The sequence below is a fragment of the Lonchura striata genome, chromosome 15, assembly GCF_050655825.1.
Source record: "Lonchura striata isolate lonStrDom1 chromosome 15, ASM5065582v1, whole genome shotgun sequence".
In the NCBI taxonomy this organism is placed as follows: domain Eukaryota; kingdom Metazoa; phylum Chordata; class Aves; order Passeriformes; family Estrildidae; genus Lonchura; species Lonchura striata.
In genome coordinates, this window is record NC_140717.1 from 9,953,815 (window position 1) to 9,967,592 (window position 13,778).

General features: G+C 43.3%; 1 protein-coding gene across 3 annotated transcripts in view; it reads left to right on the forward strand.

Moving 5' to 3' along the window:
• LOC110478085 (uncharacterized) overlaps window positions 1-10,531 on the forward strand; it is a 31,686-nt gene extending 21,155 nt beyond the window's left edge. For all 3 annotated transcript variants that reach the window (XM_021544490.3, XM_085593122.1, XM_085593123.1), the window contains exons 3-7: window positions 1,628-1,679; window positions 1,780-1,882; window positions 3,117-3,280; window positions 7,019-7,264; window positions 7,886-10,531. In XM_021544490.3, the coding sequence (XP_021400165.3) occupies window positions 1,628-1,679; window positions 1,780-1,882; window positions 3,117-3,280; window positions 7,019-7,264; window positions 7,886-8,623 (1,303 nt within the window). In that variant the 3' untranslated portion in view covers window positions 8,624-10,531. The remainder of the gene's footprint in view (window positions 1-1,627; window positions 1,680-1,779; window positions 1,883-3,116; window positions 3,281-7,018; window positions 7,265-7,885) is intronic.
• Window positions 10,532-13,778: the final 3,247 nt, after the last annotated feature.

A 13,778-nucleotide genomic window follows, 5' to 3' on the forward strand; every position in this document is an offset into this window, starting at 1 on the left:
TGAAATGAGGTGTCAAATGTGTATTAGCCACAGTCTGTCCTCTCTGCAGAAAATGTCAGGGTGGCACAGGGTGGGCTGAGGGGGAAATGATGCTGCTTTGCCAGTGCAGCACACTCAGAACTGGGACCAGCTCCCCAAGGCACAGGGACACTGTCCTGGCTGGACTGGGCACTGCAGAGGATGCCAAGAGGAACCTGGAAGCTCTTGGCCTTGTAAACTTGCCTTCCACTTTCTTTTCTCTTCATACTTTATTTAGTCCTCTGGTACCAGGTTCAGCTGTTGATTTTTTTTTTTTTTTTCCCATTTCTATCTGCTGCTCTTGCTTAGCTAAAAGTAGCAGGATCTGCCTTGCCAGGAGAAGAAATGGCCTGGGATGGGCTTGGCACTCACTGCCACTCCAGTGCACCAAGTCATCAGCAGTATCTGCTCAGGCTCATTGCATTGAGCAGGGCAAAGCTCTCTGGGGAAACTCCAAGTCTCTGCCACACTGCAGCTTTTGTTTTCTACTTGGGGAGGGAATGAAAGCTTCAGTTGTTAGTTGGCCAATAATTCTAATTACTTTTGGCCATGAAGCCTGGCTCGAGTAATGGGGGATTTTTTATTTTCTTTCCCAAGCCCCAAGAACAACAGATACGTCCATCTTATTTAATTTTAATCCTGTCCCATGCAGTCAAACTTTCGCTGTATGGTTGCAACCCATGAATTGCAGTGCACTTTACATCTCCATAGCCTCCCAACCCTTGAGTGTACAGTGACTCCATCAAGACTTCAGTGTTGCCAACTCTCCCCACCCAAGCTGCCCTGCCAGTCACTGCCTGCTGCCCATCCATCAGATTCTCACGGGGGTGAGAATTTGCCTTTGCAATAACCTGGGTTGCATCCCACCAGCCAGTGCCTAATGCTCCCCCGTGTCTGCTCTGTCCCCTGGAGAACCATGAGCACAGACTACACTTGTTCCAGTCATTATCAGATCCACCAGCGCCAGCCCTTCTTTGTGACGTCTTTTAGTTTTATTCATCCAAAAGATTATAACACTAGTTGTTTCGTAATCTCAGTTTTAGTAAAAATGTGAAAAAATGGCTAAGAACATGCATGCGTTTCCCTTCAGCCAAGAGGCACGTTCATCCCATCATCATCTGCCACAGCACTGCCTTTTAGTGAAAGTCACACAAATGAACAGCATCTGATGCTCTCTGCTTGCTAAATATAGCTCAGTATGCAGTATTAGCTATGCAGATGAAATATTCTGTCTAGCAGGATAAGAAGGATGTCACTGCCCAGACTGAAGGATCTCAGTCCTGCTATTCAGCCACTGATGTGAAAGAGCAGCTGTCAGGGGGGAGCCTGGTGGGACTTGGCAGAGGTCTGAGCTCTGCTCCTGCTTTTGCAGTGACCAGAGGAAGATGATGACAGGTTCTTCTCTTCTTTAGCTGACTTTCCACCACATGAGCATATAATTTTCTCCCCTTGTTTACAGGCCTTGCTGCCTTGAATCTTGGCAAGTATTTTGGATGCTCATAACCTGCTGGGTTCCCCTCGCAGGATGAGCAGAGCCGAGAACTTTCCTGCTGTGGATCTTTAACTCACTCGAGGGCTTGTTGTTGTTGTTGCTGTCTCTCCTTTTCAGGCAGAGAACGTGCCCCAAAAGGAGCTCGTCCAACGCATGCAGTGACCAGGAGGTTAGTGCTAATGGCTTCAGCAATTTCTGTTTCTCTCTTTCATATTGGCTGTTGCACTGTTTATCTGACGATGTTTACCGGGGCATGTTCTGAGTTGTAGAACAGGATCCAGAACTCCACCGTCGATATCAATGAGCTGCAGCTGGTGGTGCCAAGCCAGGAGAATGAAAACAACAACCACTCTGTGAGCCGGGAGCAGGCGGGTGAGCGCGGGGCGTGGGCCGGGGCGGTCAGGGCAGCCCCGAGCCCCGGGCCGGCCCAGCAGATCCTTTCTTCCCTCAGCCCTGGTCACTGGCTCGCCCATGCACAGCTGGAGAGCTGCTCCACAGCAGAAAGCCTTTGTTGTGGGGACTGTCCCTCGCTGCTCCCCCCTCCCTGGGAGGGTAATTCCCCTGGCAAGGAGCTCACCCGAGCGCAGCTCCAGCGCGCTGCCAACACAAGCTGTCACAGCACATGGCACTGCTGAGACACTGGGTTAGCAGAGCAAATGTGTTGGGTTCAGGCTGCTACAAACAACTTACACACACCCAGAAACTGGGGAAGAGCTTCACCTGCCCTGGGCCTAACCTGCTCCAGAAAGGATGGGTTTTGCAATGCTCAGATGGTCTTTGGCCAACTCCAGCTCCCAGTGCTCCCTGTTTCTGTGGGTCTGGATGGATGGAGGTGCTTTGGGTGACATTAACCTCACAGTGAGCTCCCAGGAAAAGCATCCCAGCCAAGCTGCAGGGAATGTCACTTGCTGCAATTTTGAGTCACAACACATGAACTGTCCCAGTGCCCCTTTTGGTTAGTGGAGACCAACAGGGAGGAACTTTATGCTGTGTTGTGACACACCATCAGTTTCCCAGTGAACTATCAGCTGCTACACACTCAGCCCTCACAAAAGTATGTCCACAAAAAGCTAATTCTGTACTCCCAGCCATGACAGCTTCCCATCTCCTTCTTGAGGAGGTTACGGCCAGAGTCCTCCTTGCCTGGACCAGATGACAGGCCTTGGGGACACATGCAGACACACATAACCCTCCATAGCAGTCCCTGGAGCATCAGGCTGCCTGTAGGAGCAGATTCATTGGGGTTTAACCAAAAACTACAACTCCCAATATTAACAGGTATGACTAAATAAAAATAAATAGTGAGTTGAGCAAGTTTGCAAGTTTCTGATCTGCAGCACAACCTCATGTGTTTAACACAAGGAATTTCAGTTCATGTCTGTTATTATTAGAAAGCAGACCCAAGGGCGTTTCTCCTCTCCTCTTTTGTTTTGTTTTTAAAAGCTTGCAGTTTCAGAAGAGCAAACTGTTGACTTGAATTTTGTTCTGGCTGGTGCAACAGCCAGCCAAAGGCTGTTCTAGATTGTCTGATGAGGGTGGGAGGAGTTGGAAACAGATGTTTTGGACTCTTGCAAGCAGTCTTTATTGATCTTTTTTCCTCTCTCAGTCACTTCCTGCAGAGGCAGCACAGAACGGTCTCCTCAGGACACTGACCCAGATGTGCCCTCCTCCATCTCTGCAGTGACCACTGAGACTGGGAGTGATGAAGTGTTTATCATTTCTGCTGGACCTGGGACCAGTGGGCTGAGCTTTACCACCTACAGGATACAGGTACATTCCCCAGCATCTCTAGCAGGCTGCAGGTTGTCCCTCCTGGACAGCACTTGTCTTACCTGTCCATTTTGCCTAATTCACACTTTCTAGAAAGGCAGGGACTGAACCAGGCAGTTCTCCTACCCCTCAAGCTGAGCTGCCATCAAATGATGTGGACTCTGATCCCCTGAGCCAGTATCTTCCCAGCTTTGGGAAGAGAAAATGCAGAACCCTATTAGCAAATAATGGAGATGTTTGCCAGCAGACAGTAGGACCAACCTGCAGAAGTGTTAATTGGCAAAGCTGATGTTCATTAAAATTACCACCTGTAGCAACTGAAAGACCCGAGTCAGACCTACTACTGCTCTCCACTCCAAGTGATCACTGAAGTTACTCAGCTCCTCAGAAAGTGTCTCATCAAGCTGATGTGAAAATTAACAACTTAGGCTCTAAAAAAATAAAATACTTCAAGTGAAAGCACTGAGGCCCTCACAGATAAAAACCTGAATTGATTCAGCAGGTTCTCTCTTATTTTAGCTTTTTCCCCTGCACTTCTGATCCTTCATTTGTTTAGAAACAGATGATGGCTCAGAAGCCTCAGGTCTGGCTGTCACCTCTTCAACCTCGAGTGAGTGCAGACAGAGCACATTCATCGCAAGTGTCTGCTAAAGCCTTTCCCAGGTCAATACTCTCTTCTCCAGTGCCCTGTCTCTTTTTTCCCACAAGAGGATAAACAACCAGCACAAGGAACTCACATGCCCAGGACAGGCTGTGTAATACTTCTGTCACAGTTTACAAAACAAAAGCATTCTGTATCCCTGCACTTGATTAGGAAATTAGCCAGGAGACCAGGCTGGTCAGGATTTTCCTACACTGGTGTAAAACACGTGCTGAGATTTGCCTCCAGCTGGCCACCCTGATGAACAGAAAGAGGGAAAGAAGGGAAAACAACTCTGGAGCCTTCCCTTGCCTGAACATGACCTTCTTTGGAGCAGGGCACTGGGAGCTGTGGCCAGATGGGCACCCTTGAACAAACACCTGCACTCCCCAGTTCCTTTCCAGAGCAGAGAGCTTCACCTGGTGGCAGCCCCACACACATCCAGCTTCTAGGCAACAGGCAAAACCATTTTCCTGCCCCTTTTCCCAACTTCAGTCAGAAGGAAGAAATACACACACACACCCCATTTCTATTCTTCTGCAAGCAATCCTCAGAGGGCATTTATACATAAAAAAATAAAAGAGCATTAAAGCAGTGAAAGTAACCCAAAGAATTAAACACATTATTAAGTCAGAAAACATCTCCTCAGTGATGCCCACAAGTGAGGCAATACTCCCAACCAAATTCCTCAAGGAACAAAGGCTGGAAGCATGGCAGGGCCTTTTTAAAATCCCTGGGCCTTTCCCCACAGCTGACCATCCTCTCCAGGGCTGTGGAAATTGAGCACAGCAGACTACCTACAAACTTGCACTCTTGCTCTATCAGGCCACTTGATACCGAGGGCTCCTGGATGTCAGCCGTGTTTACAGTTGAATTTTTAGGTGTGTATTTTTAGGGTGTGAAATGCTGCTGGCCAGCCAGCCCCCAGGCCTCACAGAGGATGTGGTGTGTGGCTTTGTGGCACAGCACTAGGCAGTGGATGAGATATCTGCTGGAGCACAGCCCGTTCCTTGGCAGGAGCTAGGCAGTTATCCCCTTGTGAAAACATGTGTGAAATCCTGGGCCTTCACAGTACAGTAAATAATGCCAGCAGACTCACCTCACGCAAAATGCTTGACTAAAATTTGTGAAATTATAAGGAGCTTTCATTTTAAAAATTATCTTGACTTTTTCCCTGAGAAATTGTGTCTGGCTGCTTGGTCCTGTGCTGCCCACCAAGTGTGAGCCTCAGCTCAGCTGGGCTTTTGCAGCTTTTGCTCTGCAGTTTTTCAAACCTGTTTGAAGACACCAGTCCTGTGTTATGAGGGAAGAGCAAAAAACCCCCTCTGTTTGTGACTGGTGTGAAGAAACACAGGGTGAGAAGGCTTTTGGGGAGATTCCAGGTGTCCTCCAGTAGTCATGGCTTTCTAAATCCTCTTTGGTTTAAGGCATCATTCATCCTTTGGTTGGCTTATGACTATGATCTCTGATTTCTGATCAGACACTGCAAGTTTCAGATGCAAAGGTTTGAGTAAAGAGTATGATCATGGATGTTTAACAAACATTTTTTGCCAAAACATTTTCAAAAGTCTAGAAAATACATTGTTCATCTTCACAGTTACTTCCATTGTAACTATCTCAAAACCAGTTTGGAGGTATTTATAATAATATTAGAATAATAAATACTAAGACAGCCCAAAGGGGCCACCTAGGAGAATTTTTTAAGCCACAGCCAGCTTAAAAATTTATAAATAAAGATTGTCCCTTTAAAGAAATCTTAGACTAGGAGCTTAATATTGAAACCAACTTATCCAGAGCCTGATGCCTCTCTTGGCTTCCCACTGAGTTTCTTTTTCTGATCTAGTGCTAATTTCTTGCCTCTCTGCCTATCCATTTCCAATATGACACATTCACTAAATAGTTTCTTTGATTTGCAGAAACTTGGAAAATTCAGATTCTCAGAAATAACAAATTACATGTTTCTGGTTTCTCAGGATTTTAAAATCCAGGACACTGTGGGATTTATTTTAGATACTCTTTAAGGACTGTGTAAACTTTGAGAATATGGATTTTGCATTCTTCTCATGACAACCATATTCACACAGCTGAAAATTAAATATATATATATAGAGTTGTGTAACAGGAGGCTTAAATAATAGGTGAAGTATTAGTAAGAATGAAAGGAGAGTTATAGGAATGTCAGGAATTCTCTAACTTTCCTGGCTCTAAGCTTATACCAATATTAAGGACAAAAATTGTGATTTCAAATGCAATATCAGAACTTATAAAGTATGGAAGAGATGTTTGTCTATAGTTCATTCCCATGTCTGATCAACTCTGCTCATTCACAGGGCTGCTGACAGCAGTTTAATGTAGTCTCACCTCCTGACGATGCCAATTTTACAGCTGTCAGGTGTCTTGTTCTACTCCAAAAGCATGTTGTCCACCTGAAGAGCCTTATTTTATGAGAAATGCAAATCTCCTTGGCTTCAATCCAGTTCTTGTGCTTCTTGTTCTATTCAGCACAGACACTGAGAACAGATTATTTCCTTTCTCTTTATTTTTCATTATTTTAAATTCTTCCCTAATATAGGATAAAGAGCACCATTTACTTCAGTCTTTTCTCCCAGACTGTGCATTTTTGAGACTTCTGATTCTCTTCTTGCTTGCTTCTGGATTTCTTTCAGTAAGCTCCATCCCCCTTAAGTTTTATTTCCCCAGACAGGCACACCTGGAGCCTTCCAAGAGCCAAGCAGAGTGGAAGAATTCTGTTTTACACAGGGAAGTTTATGACTCTGATCTCTCAAATACTTCCAGTAAAATTAAGCTGTAGATATTTCATATATTTAGTGAGGGCTGTAGGATTATATCTTATGTAACTGAAATTTCCCACTTCAGCTTTAAACCCAAAACTGGGGGAACAAGGTAAAACTTTCCTCCAGGAAAGCCACCGAGCTTCAGGCAGCACATTGGAAGAACAACGAGGAGAACTTGCATTCCTGAGTCCTCTGAGAACGACTGAATCAATCAGTCTCCTGCACTAACAGCTTGTTTTCAAAGTGTTTTAAAAATGTTTTAATGAAAGATGCCTATAAACGATCTTTATGTACACTTTTCAGGACAAAAACCTGAAAAGAAGCGTCACAAGCCCTGCCTCTGTGTCTGACTGGCTGAGCTCCCACCCCACAGCTGCAGGGGCAGATGCTGCTGAGAAGGGGAACGTGCAGCTGGAGCATCCCTGTCCCAGGCAGCGCACCTGGAGCGCCCGCACCTTCCACGACCTCCTGGCTCCAATACCACAGCTACAGAAAAAATGGTGCAGCTGGAGCACCAACAGCCCCTTCACAAAGCTGGTTGACAGCAGTGTAAGTCCTGCAGGGAGGGGAGGGTGTGGGGGTCTCAGCTCCAGTATTTCCCACTGTTCACTGATGGAACGCATTTTCCCCTTAGCCAGTGCCTCACCTCTCTGTCCTGCAGTGCAAACACATCTCAGTCTGTTTTCCTTGGTGTATGGGAAACTCTGTGGCCTAATTATATTGTAATTTAGCCAGGCTTTACTAAAATATTAAGCACCTGTATTTTCCAGCAGTTGGCACCTGGTTAAGAAATTATCCCCAGTCCAGAGGAACATTAAAAAATGCCTTCAGACAAGATTATCTCATTGAGTGTTCTGACATGTGCTTTTTCCCCCCTGGTTATGCCTTGAATTTATTAAAATTGATGTATTATTATTTCACTGCAAGGAATCTGTAGGTGTGGCAGGGATATCTGGGTCTCACTGACTGTAGTCATCAAACCAACAGCTTGTTACAAAGCTAATGAATGATGTTTCTTCCTTTTTAAGGTAATAACATAGGTTTTTGCTAAAGAACGCATCTTACCTCTCAAATAACCAGGAATTTTTACTTTTAGTTCTCTCGGGATCAACTTTTGAGAGAGAGCTGCTTTTCATGGCACGTCTGCTAATTTTGTACTATTTTGTGCAGGGTTTTTCTACAGCTGCAAGACCCCAAGGTGTGCCAACCAGAAAGGTAATCTCAGCCACTGAGATAGAGGGAGCATCAGAGACTGTTTACTCTGATTCATCTGCCAGTAATGCCTCATATCCCCTCACTCTGTCTGCACAGAGGCAGCGAAAGTTAACCTCCTGCAATTTGAAGAAATCCAGATTTGGGAACCCTTATTTTGGATTTTTAGCCAGCTCCCCTGACAGCAAACATATGAGGTCCTTGGATCCCTCAAGACATCTAGGGACAGCATCTCCAGTTATCAGCCAAAGCCCAAAAAATCTTCTAGAGAGCTCCAACCCCCTGAAAATCAACTTGGTCAACGGTTCAAAAACAAAGGAGCTTATGGTAGAAACAGATAAAAACAAACCAGTTTTTGTTATTTCTGAAGAAGGGGATGATCAGCAGCCTCTGGTCCTGGCGGAACACCTCAGTCAGTGTGGAGATCACCTGTCAGAGCAAAATGCTGTGTATGCTCCAGCCGTGCTGGAGAAACAGCCGGTGGCTCTGACTGCAGAGAGGAACAGCTCTGCCCCCTTCACGTCGAGCCTTCCCCTCTGGGCAAAATCCCCCACTTCACACAAAGGCCACGGGAAGGCCCCCAGCTCCTGCAGGGACCAGCAGAGCCCGGAGGGTGGAGATGCCAACACTGCTGGGCCCCCACAGAACTGCGACACCCCCGCCACTCCTGCGCTGTGCCAAGCGTCAGTCCACTGATGTTCTGAGAAAGTCTGAAACATCAGTTCCCAAACCCAGAGGGAGCAGGGACATGAGCAGAGCAGAAGCTGTGCCAAGCAGCTGAGTGTGGCAGTCACATGTGGCAGCTTTGTTGAGAGCAGTCTTTGCTTCCCACATGTTGGGACAGAGATTACAAGGATACAAACCACAGCACAGCACAAACATCATCTCCCCTTCAGCTCACTAACCTCATCTCTCTTCTGCATGAGACTTGGATGTAGTTTGTACAAGAAAGAATCCTCTGAAAAGGTACTTCAGACTGCAAAACCCCTTTTCTGGGATGGGAATGAAAATAACCTGGGGCGGTCACACCGTGGTTTATATCTGAAATGTAAATCAGTCCCCTGTACCTGTGGCATCACTTGAGTCTTTCTGTTGGGAGCTCTGAGTAAGGTTCTGTTTATAGCTCTGCCTGTACAATCCAAGCCTTGCCAAGCCAAGGGTGAATTCTACCATGCATGTTTGCATACAGTTTTGTAAACTTCATTTTAAGTATTTCATAACTTCTGCAGTCTAGCACAAAGCTTACCAAGCATTAGCAACTCTAATAGTAAAAAGCAAGATTATCTTATCTCCTAACTCTTTAGAGAAGTGTACAGACTGAGCAACCCAATACCAGATGCTTGTTCTATTAAAGTCTGATGTAGCTTTATCTTTATTAGGTCTACATAGGCTTAGAACACCTCAATCCACTACATTAAATGACTCCTCATGGCAACAGGAGCATGTGTACAAAAACACTGAAATACTAGGAATAGTCTTCAGCATCCAACACTTGGATATTTGCAGCTGCTCTGATCCTATATTCACCAGCTATTTATTGCTGGTAACGCACATTGACTAGAGAGCTCTTCCCCTTCCTTTAGCAGGCAAGACTTGAAATACAAAATTAAGGTGGGGCAAACTTTGAGTGCTCACTTTCTTTAGAAATTAACCCTACGTGGCTGTGCCTCCCTGACTACAAATCCAGGGCATTCAATGGAACACTGAACCAAAGGGAAGCCTGCTAGTCCTATTGCCTTTAATAACCCCATTGGTATTTTAATTTCCTCCTGCTGGTATTTTCCTATCTTTGCAAGAGACTCCTGCATGTTTGTCCCACAACTCAGAATTGTTTTTCTTTCTTAAATGAAACAATTCCCTCTGAAGCTGCATTTTGCAGCTGAGACAGCACATTGTTTTAAAGCAATAGTATATCATGAAACAGGTGTCAGAAAGAAATCTTCTGCACAAGTCTTCCCCTGTATTAGCTGCAGTGTGCATCCAGTTATCTTAATCCTTCTCTGTGAAGGCATTTAAGACTGATTGCTGAAATATTTAACTGAATTATTTATGATTTCACCTGCTGTTACAGCTTCCATTTGCCACCATTAATGTCTGAGATATGCAACACAAGACTATAGGTTTTGCCTTATATTTTCTCTTTGTGTTTACACGTCTACCTAGACATAGAAGCTGTGCAGCTGGTAGAGGTGGAAGCAAAAACACACTTGCCCTTTAGCAGCTGACTCAAACATGAACAGCAAACAAGTCTCTGCATTTATCATTTCCAGACTGTATTCAGTGCCAAAGTCTGGCTCCATGTTGGTTGCTTCTTTTTTGGTGGGTATTTTTTTGTCATTGTTGTTTTAAATTAATGCTACTTGATTCAAAGGGAAGAGATTAATATATTTATGATTTTAAAAATATTTAGAAGTCTTCAGTACTCTAACAATAACTTCCACTGCATTAAATTCATACACATTGTTCTGTTACTTACTACATTTCTAAAGTTTGAAATACTAAAATCTACTTTTGAAAAGTACTTGCATTCAATTAATGTCAATAGTTACATTTGAAGGGCTGGAAAAAGTGGCTTTTTTCAATAAAAGCATGTTTAACTACTCATTTCTATGGTGTAACAACACTTAATTTGTCTTGGTGAAAGCCTGAGTTGTGCCTCAGAGCACCAGGAGAGTGTGTGGGGTACCCCAGTGGTGGCAGAAGAGCAGAAAAGCAAACACTCCTTTTTAGATCCTTCCCAATTTCTCAGAGACTGAAGATGAGGTGGTTGTTTACACTGACCTCCTCCACTACCTGTTGTATAACCAAAACCAGACTTTGCTCACCAGGTTCGTCTCACTGCTGCCAGAGGAGGTTTCTGTGGGAGTCTGTGTTTCCTCTCAGATCCATCAGTGCCTGCTGCAGCAGCATATGGGCAATTATTCACAGGACTGCACAGACACCCTGGCTGCAGCCTGGACTGCACACACATCTATAAATATACAAACATACATATGTGGTGAGAGAGGCCCTGCTCTGATGAGCATGCAATATTGAACAATGCTGCTTATTTTCTGAACAGAGGTGGCTCATTTACCAATTATTTAAAGGTGATGCCTTCTGGCACCAGAAGATGCTGAAGCCCAGTGCCTGCAGGTGGGTGCTGCAGGGATCCAAGGGGAGACTTCAGTTCCTGACCTGTCTTTTGAAGTTTTTTTGTTTGATTAGGGTTTTTTTTATTTTTTTTTTTTTTTTAGGCAGATAACTAAAAATAACTCCTATAAAGGTATTTCTGTTACATTTTGTACCTTCAAAGAATGTATAAAATATTTTCTTCCTCTTACAGCTAAAGCAATTCTTATTTTCTTCCCTTCCCCCCCCCACAGGAACACAAACAGCTTCTATCTAAACTCTTCAACAAAGTCACAGTGCAGAGTTAAGAAATTCTGAAAGCTCTGGGTGGAATAAAGCGCTTTAATACTCTCAGCTGTAAATATTGACTAGGATTAGTTTTTAAATAGTATTACTTATGGCATTTATTTTGTTCCTAACAGCTATTATTACTTTGGAGAGCCATGGTGCCACTTTTAATGACAGAAAACCTCATCCCTCATGCATGGGCTTGGATTCAGTTTTACCCTTGTGCAGTGCAGGGTTTGCTGCGTGATTCTGTGTTCTGTAACCAAGCAGCAAATGGGATAAGCACTCCAAACACTCACTGAAGAGGGGGGAAAAATCATTCCAATCACAACTGCCTGGGGGGAAAATGTAAAAAAATATGGAGCTAGCAAAGAGAAGTATTCTTTTCAACAAAAGTGAGTAGTATTCACCTTTATTCTTTTTTTTAATGAATTATTCTGGAATATACTAGTCAAACCCTCTAGCCAATGTGTTAGGCAGACTAAATAGAATAAAAACATGTGGGCATTCCCCATTTTTTCACTGTACAAACAGAGCTTCAAAATAAAAGCTTGAAGCTATACAAGCTGACAAGAATCTGGTGTGCTGAGGTTCTTACTGTCAGATACTTGAACTGGTTGGGAATGGAGGCTCAAAGGGAAAATAACAGATTTAGCATCCAGGTAATGCATCCTAACTTGGAAGATTTAGAATAGCATTTATCAAGAAAAATCCATTTATAACTTAGTAGCAAAACAAGATCTGAGGTTTCCTTTCAGAACTCTAACTTTTTTTTAAGAGCATTTGGTTGCAACTCTTTTTACTCAGAACTGTTTTGTTAGTTTTTGTTGTTTTTTTTTTTTCCCTCAGAAGGGTGGCACATGAGTCCTAACAAAACACATTGGACTTAAACAGTCCAGTCAGTAGATTTTATTCTAAACAATTAAAGATTAATTTGAATTGCAAGGGAAAAGAAAAGGTAAGTCCTAAGCCAACACTTACCTAATGAAAGCAAGTGAAACTCAGCAGCACTGAAAAGAATACCCAACAGAGACTAAATACAGCTTCAACATATATTCATGGTCTGTCTGGAAATGTCTTTGATGTTAAACCTCATATGGCACACTTAGCATTTTTTATAATTCATTTCCTATGGAAACTAATGAGCTTAAGGGTGAAATTACCTCATTGAAAGTCAAAATGGAAGTGTGAAGAAAAGAAGGATGACCTGGAAAGCAGATTTAGAAGCAATCTTTGCATATTAAGCATTGCTGTGGGAAATAGTATAATTAGTTTTCTTCAGAACTTATTCCTTGGAATTGTGTAAGTGATATTTCAGCTCCCAAACATCATGCTGAAAGAATGTTAGATAAAATAGATGGAAAAAATGCAAAATCCTCACATGTTCTTAAAATCAAGATTTTTTTTCCTAACTTTCAGTGACTGTTGACTTATTTTAAGAGGGCAGACCATAAAAAATAAAGCTCCCTTCCAGCAGATTTTTAAGGGCCCATAAGAAACCAGATTTTCAGAGCATAATTTGGAATAAGCATTCACTTCCCAAATTCCTAACTCCTTTTACTTGAATCAACTTATTTCCCTAAGCCCTTGCTGCAGGCTAAGCTATCTGCCCTATACAGTTATACTGAGGACTAGAAATTGATACCAAATGCATGTATTTTGTTTGCTGAATGAAAGAGCTAATGATTAACCTTGGACTGTCAAATACCAACTTTTTTCTGTTAAATACAAGGAAAGAAATTTCAGAGTTTAACAGAAATTATCCTGTAGAGTTCAAGTACCTGAGCCACTCAAGGGCTCTATGAGCTCCCAGTGGCTGTGCATTTGTTCCCCTCAGTCCCACCAAAGTTTTTCTTTACTCTTTATAGAGAAAGGGCTCGGAAAAGCTTTGGCTGTGCCAGATCTGATCTCTCAATAGTGCATAAATTCCAAATCAGCAGCTTCCTCAAACTAAATTAGTTACAAGTCATTTGTTGACATAATGGAGTATAAAACATTTAAACCCACCCCTGCAAGTGCAAGGCCAGCCAAAATTACCAGTTTTAAAGGCTATCAGCTCATCTTTCTGGTGCATGGAACAACACTGTTTTCACTTGTACAGTACTTAACCTGAGTTTGAGTTTCACTTAAATTTAGCTAGACAGCTGGTTTAAGAACAGCAACATAGATTAGCTACAACATTAAAGGGTATCCAGCTTCAAGTATGGGAATGGCAGCAGCACAAAAATCCTGGGATGCTAAACTGCAACTTGAAGCTTAACCACTCTGGCATTGCTGTCTTCCTCCTCAGACACAACAGGGTGCAGGCAAGTCCTCCTATTTACTCAGCAAGGATAAAGGTCTGTTCAGAAAACATTGTACTAACAGTAGTTAGTTTATAATTTATACAAATTAAATTATAATAAAGATGAACACAGTATTACAGTAATTTAATCTAGGCTGCTGTTAAGTC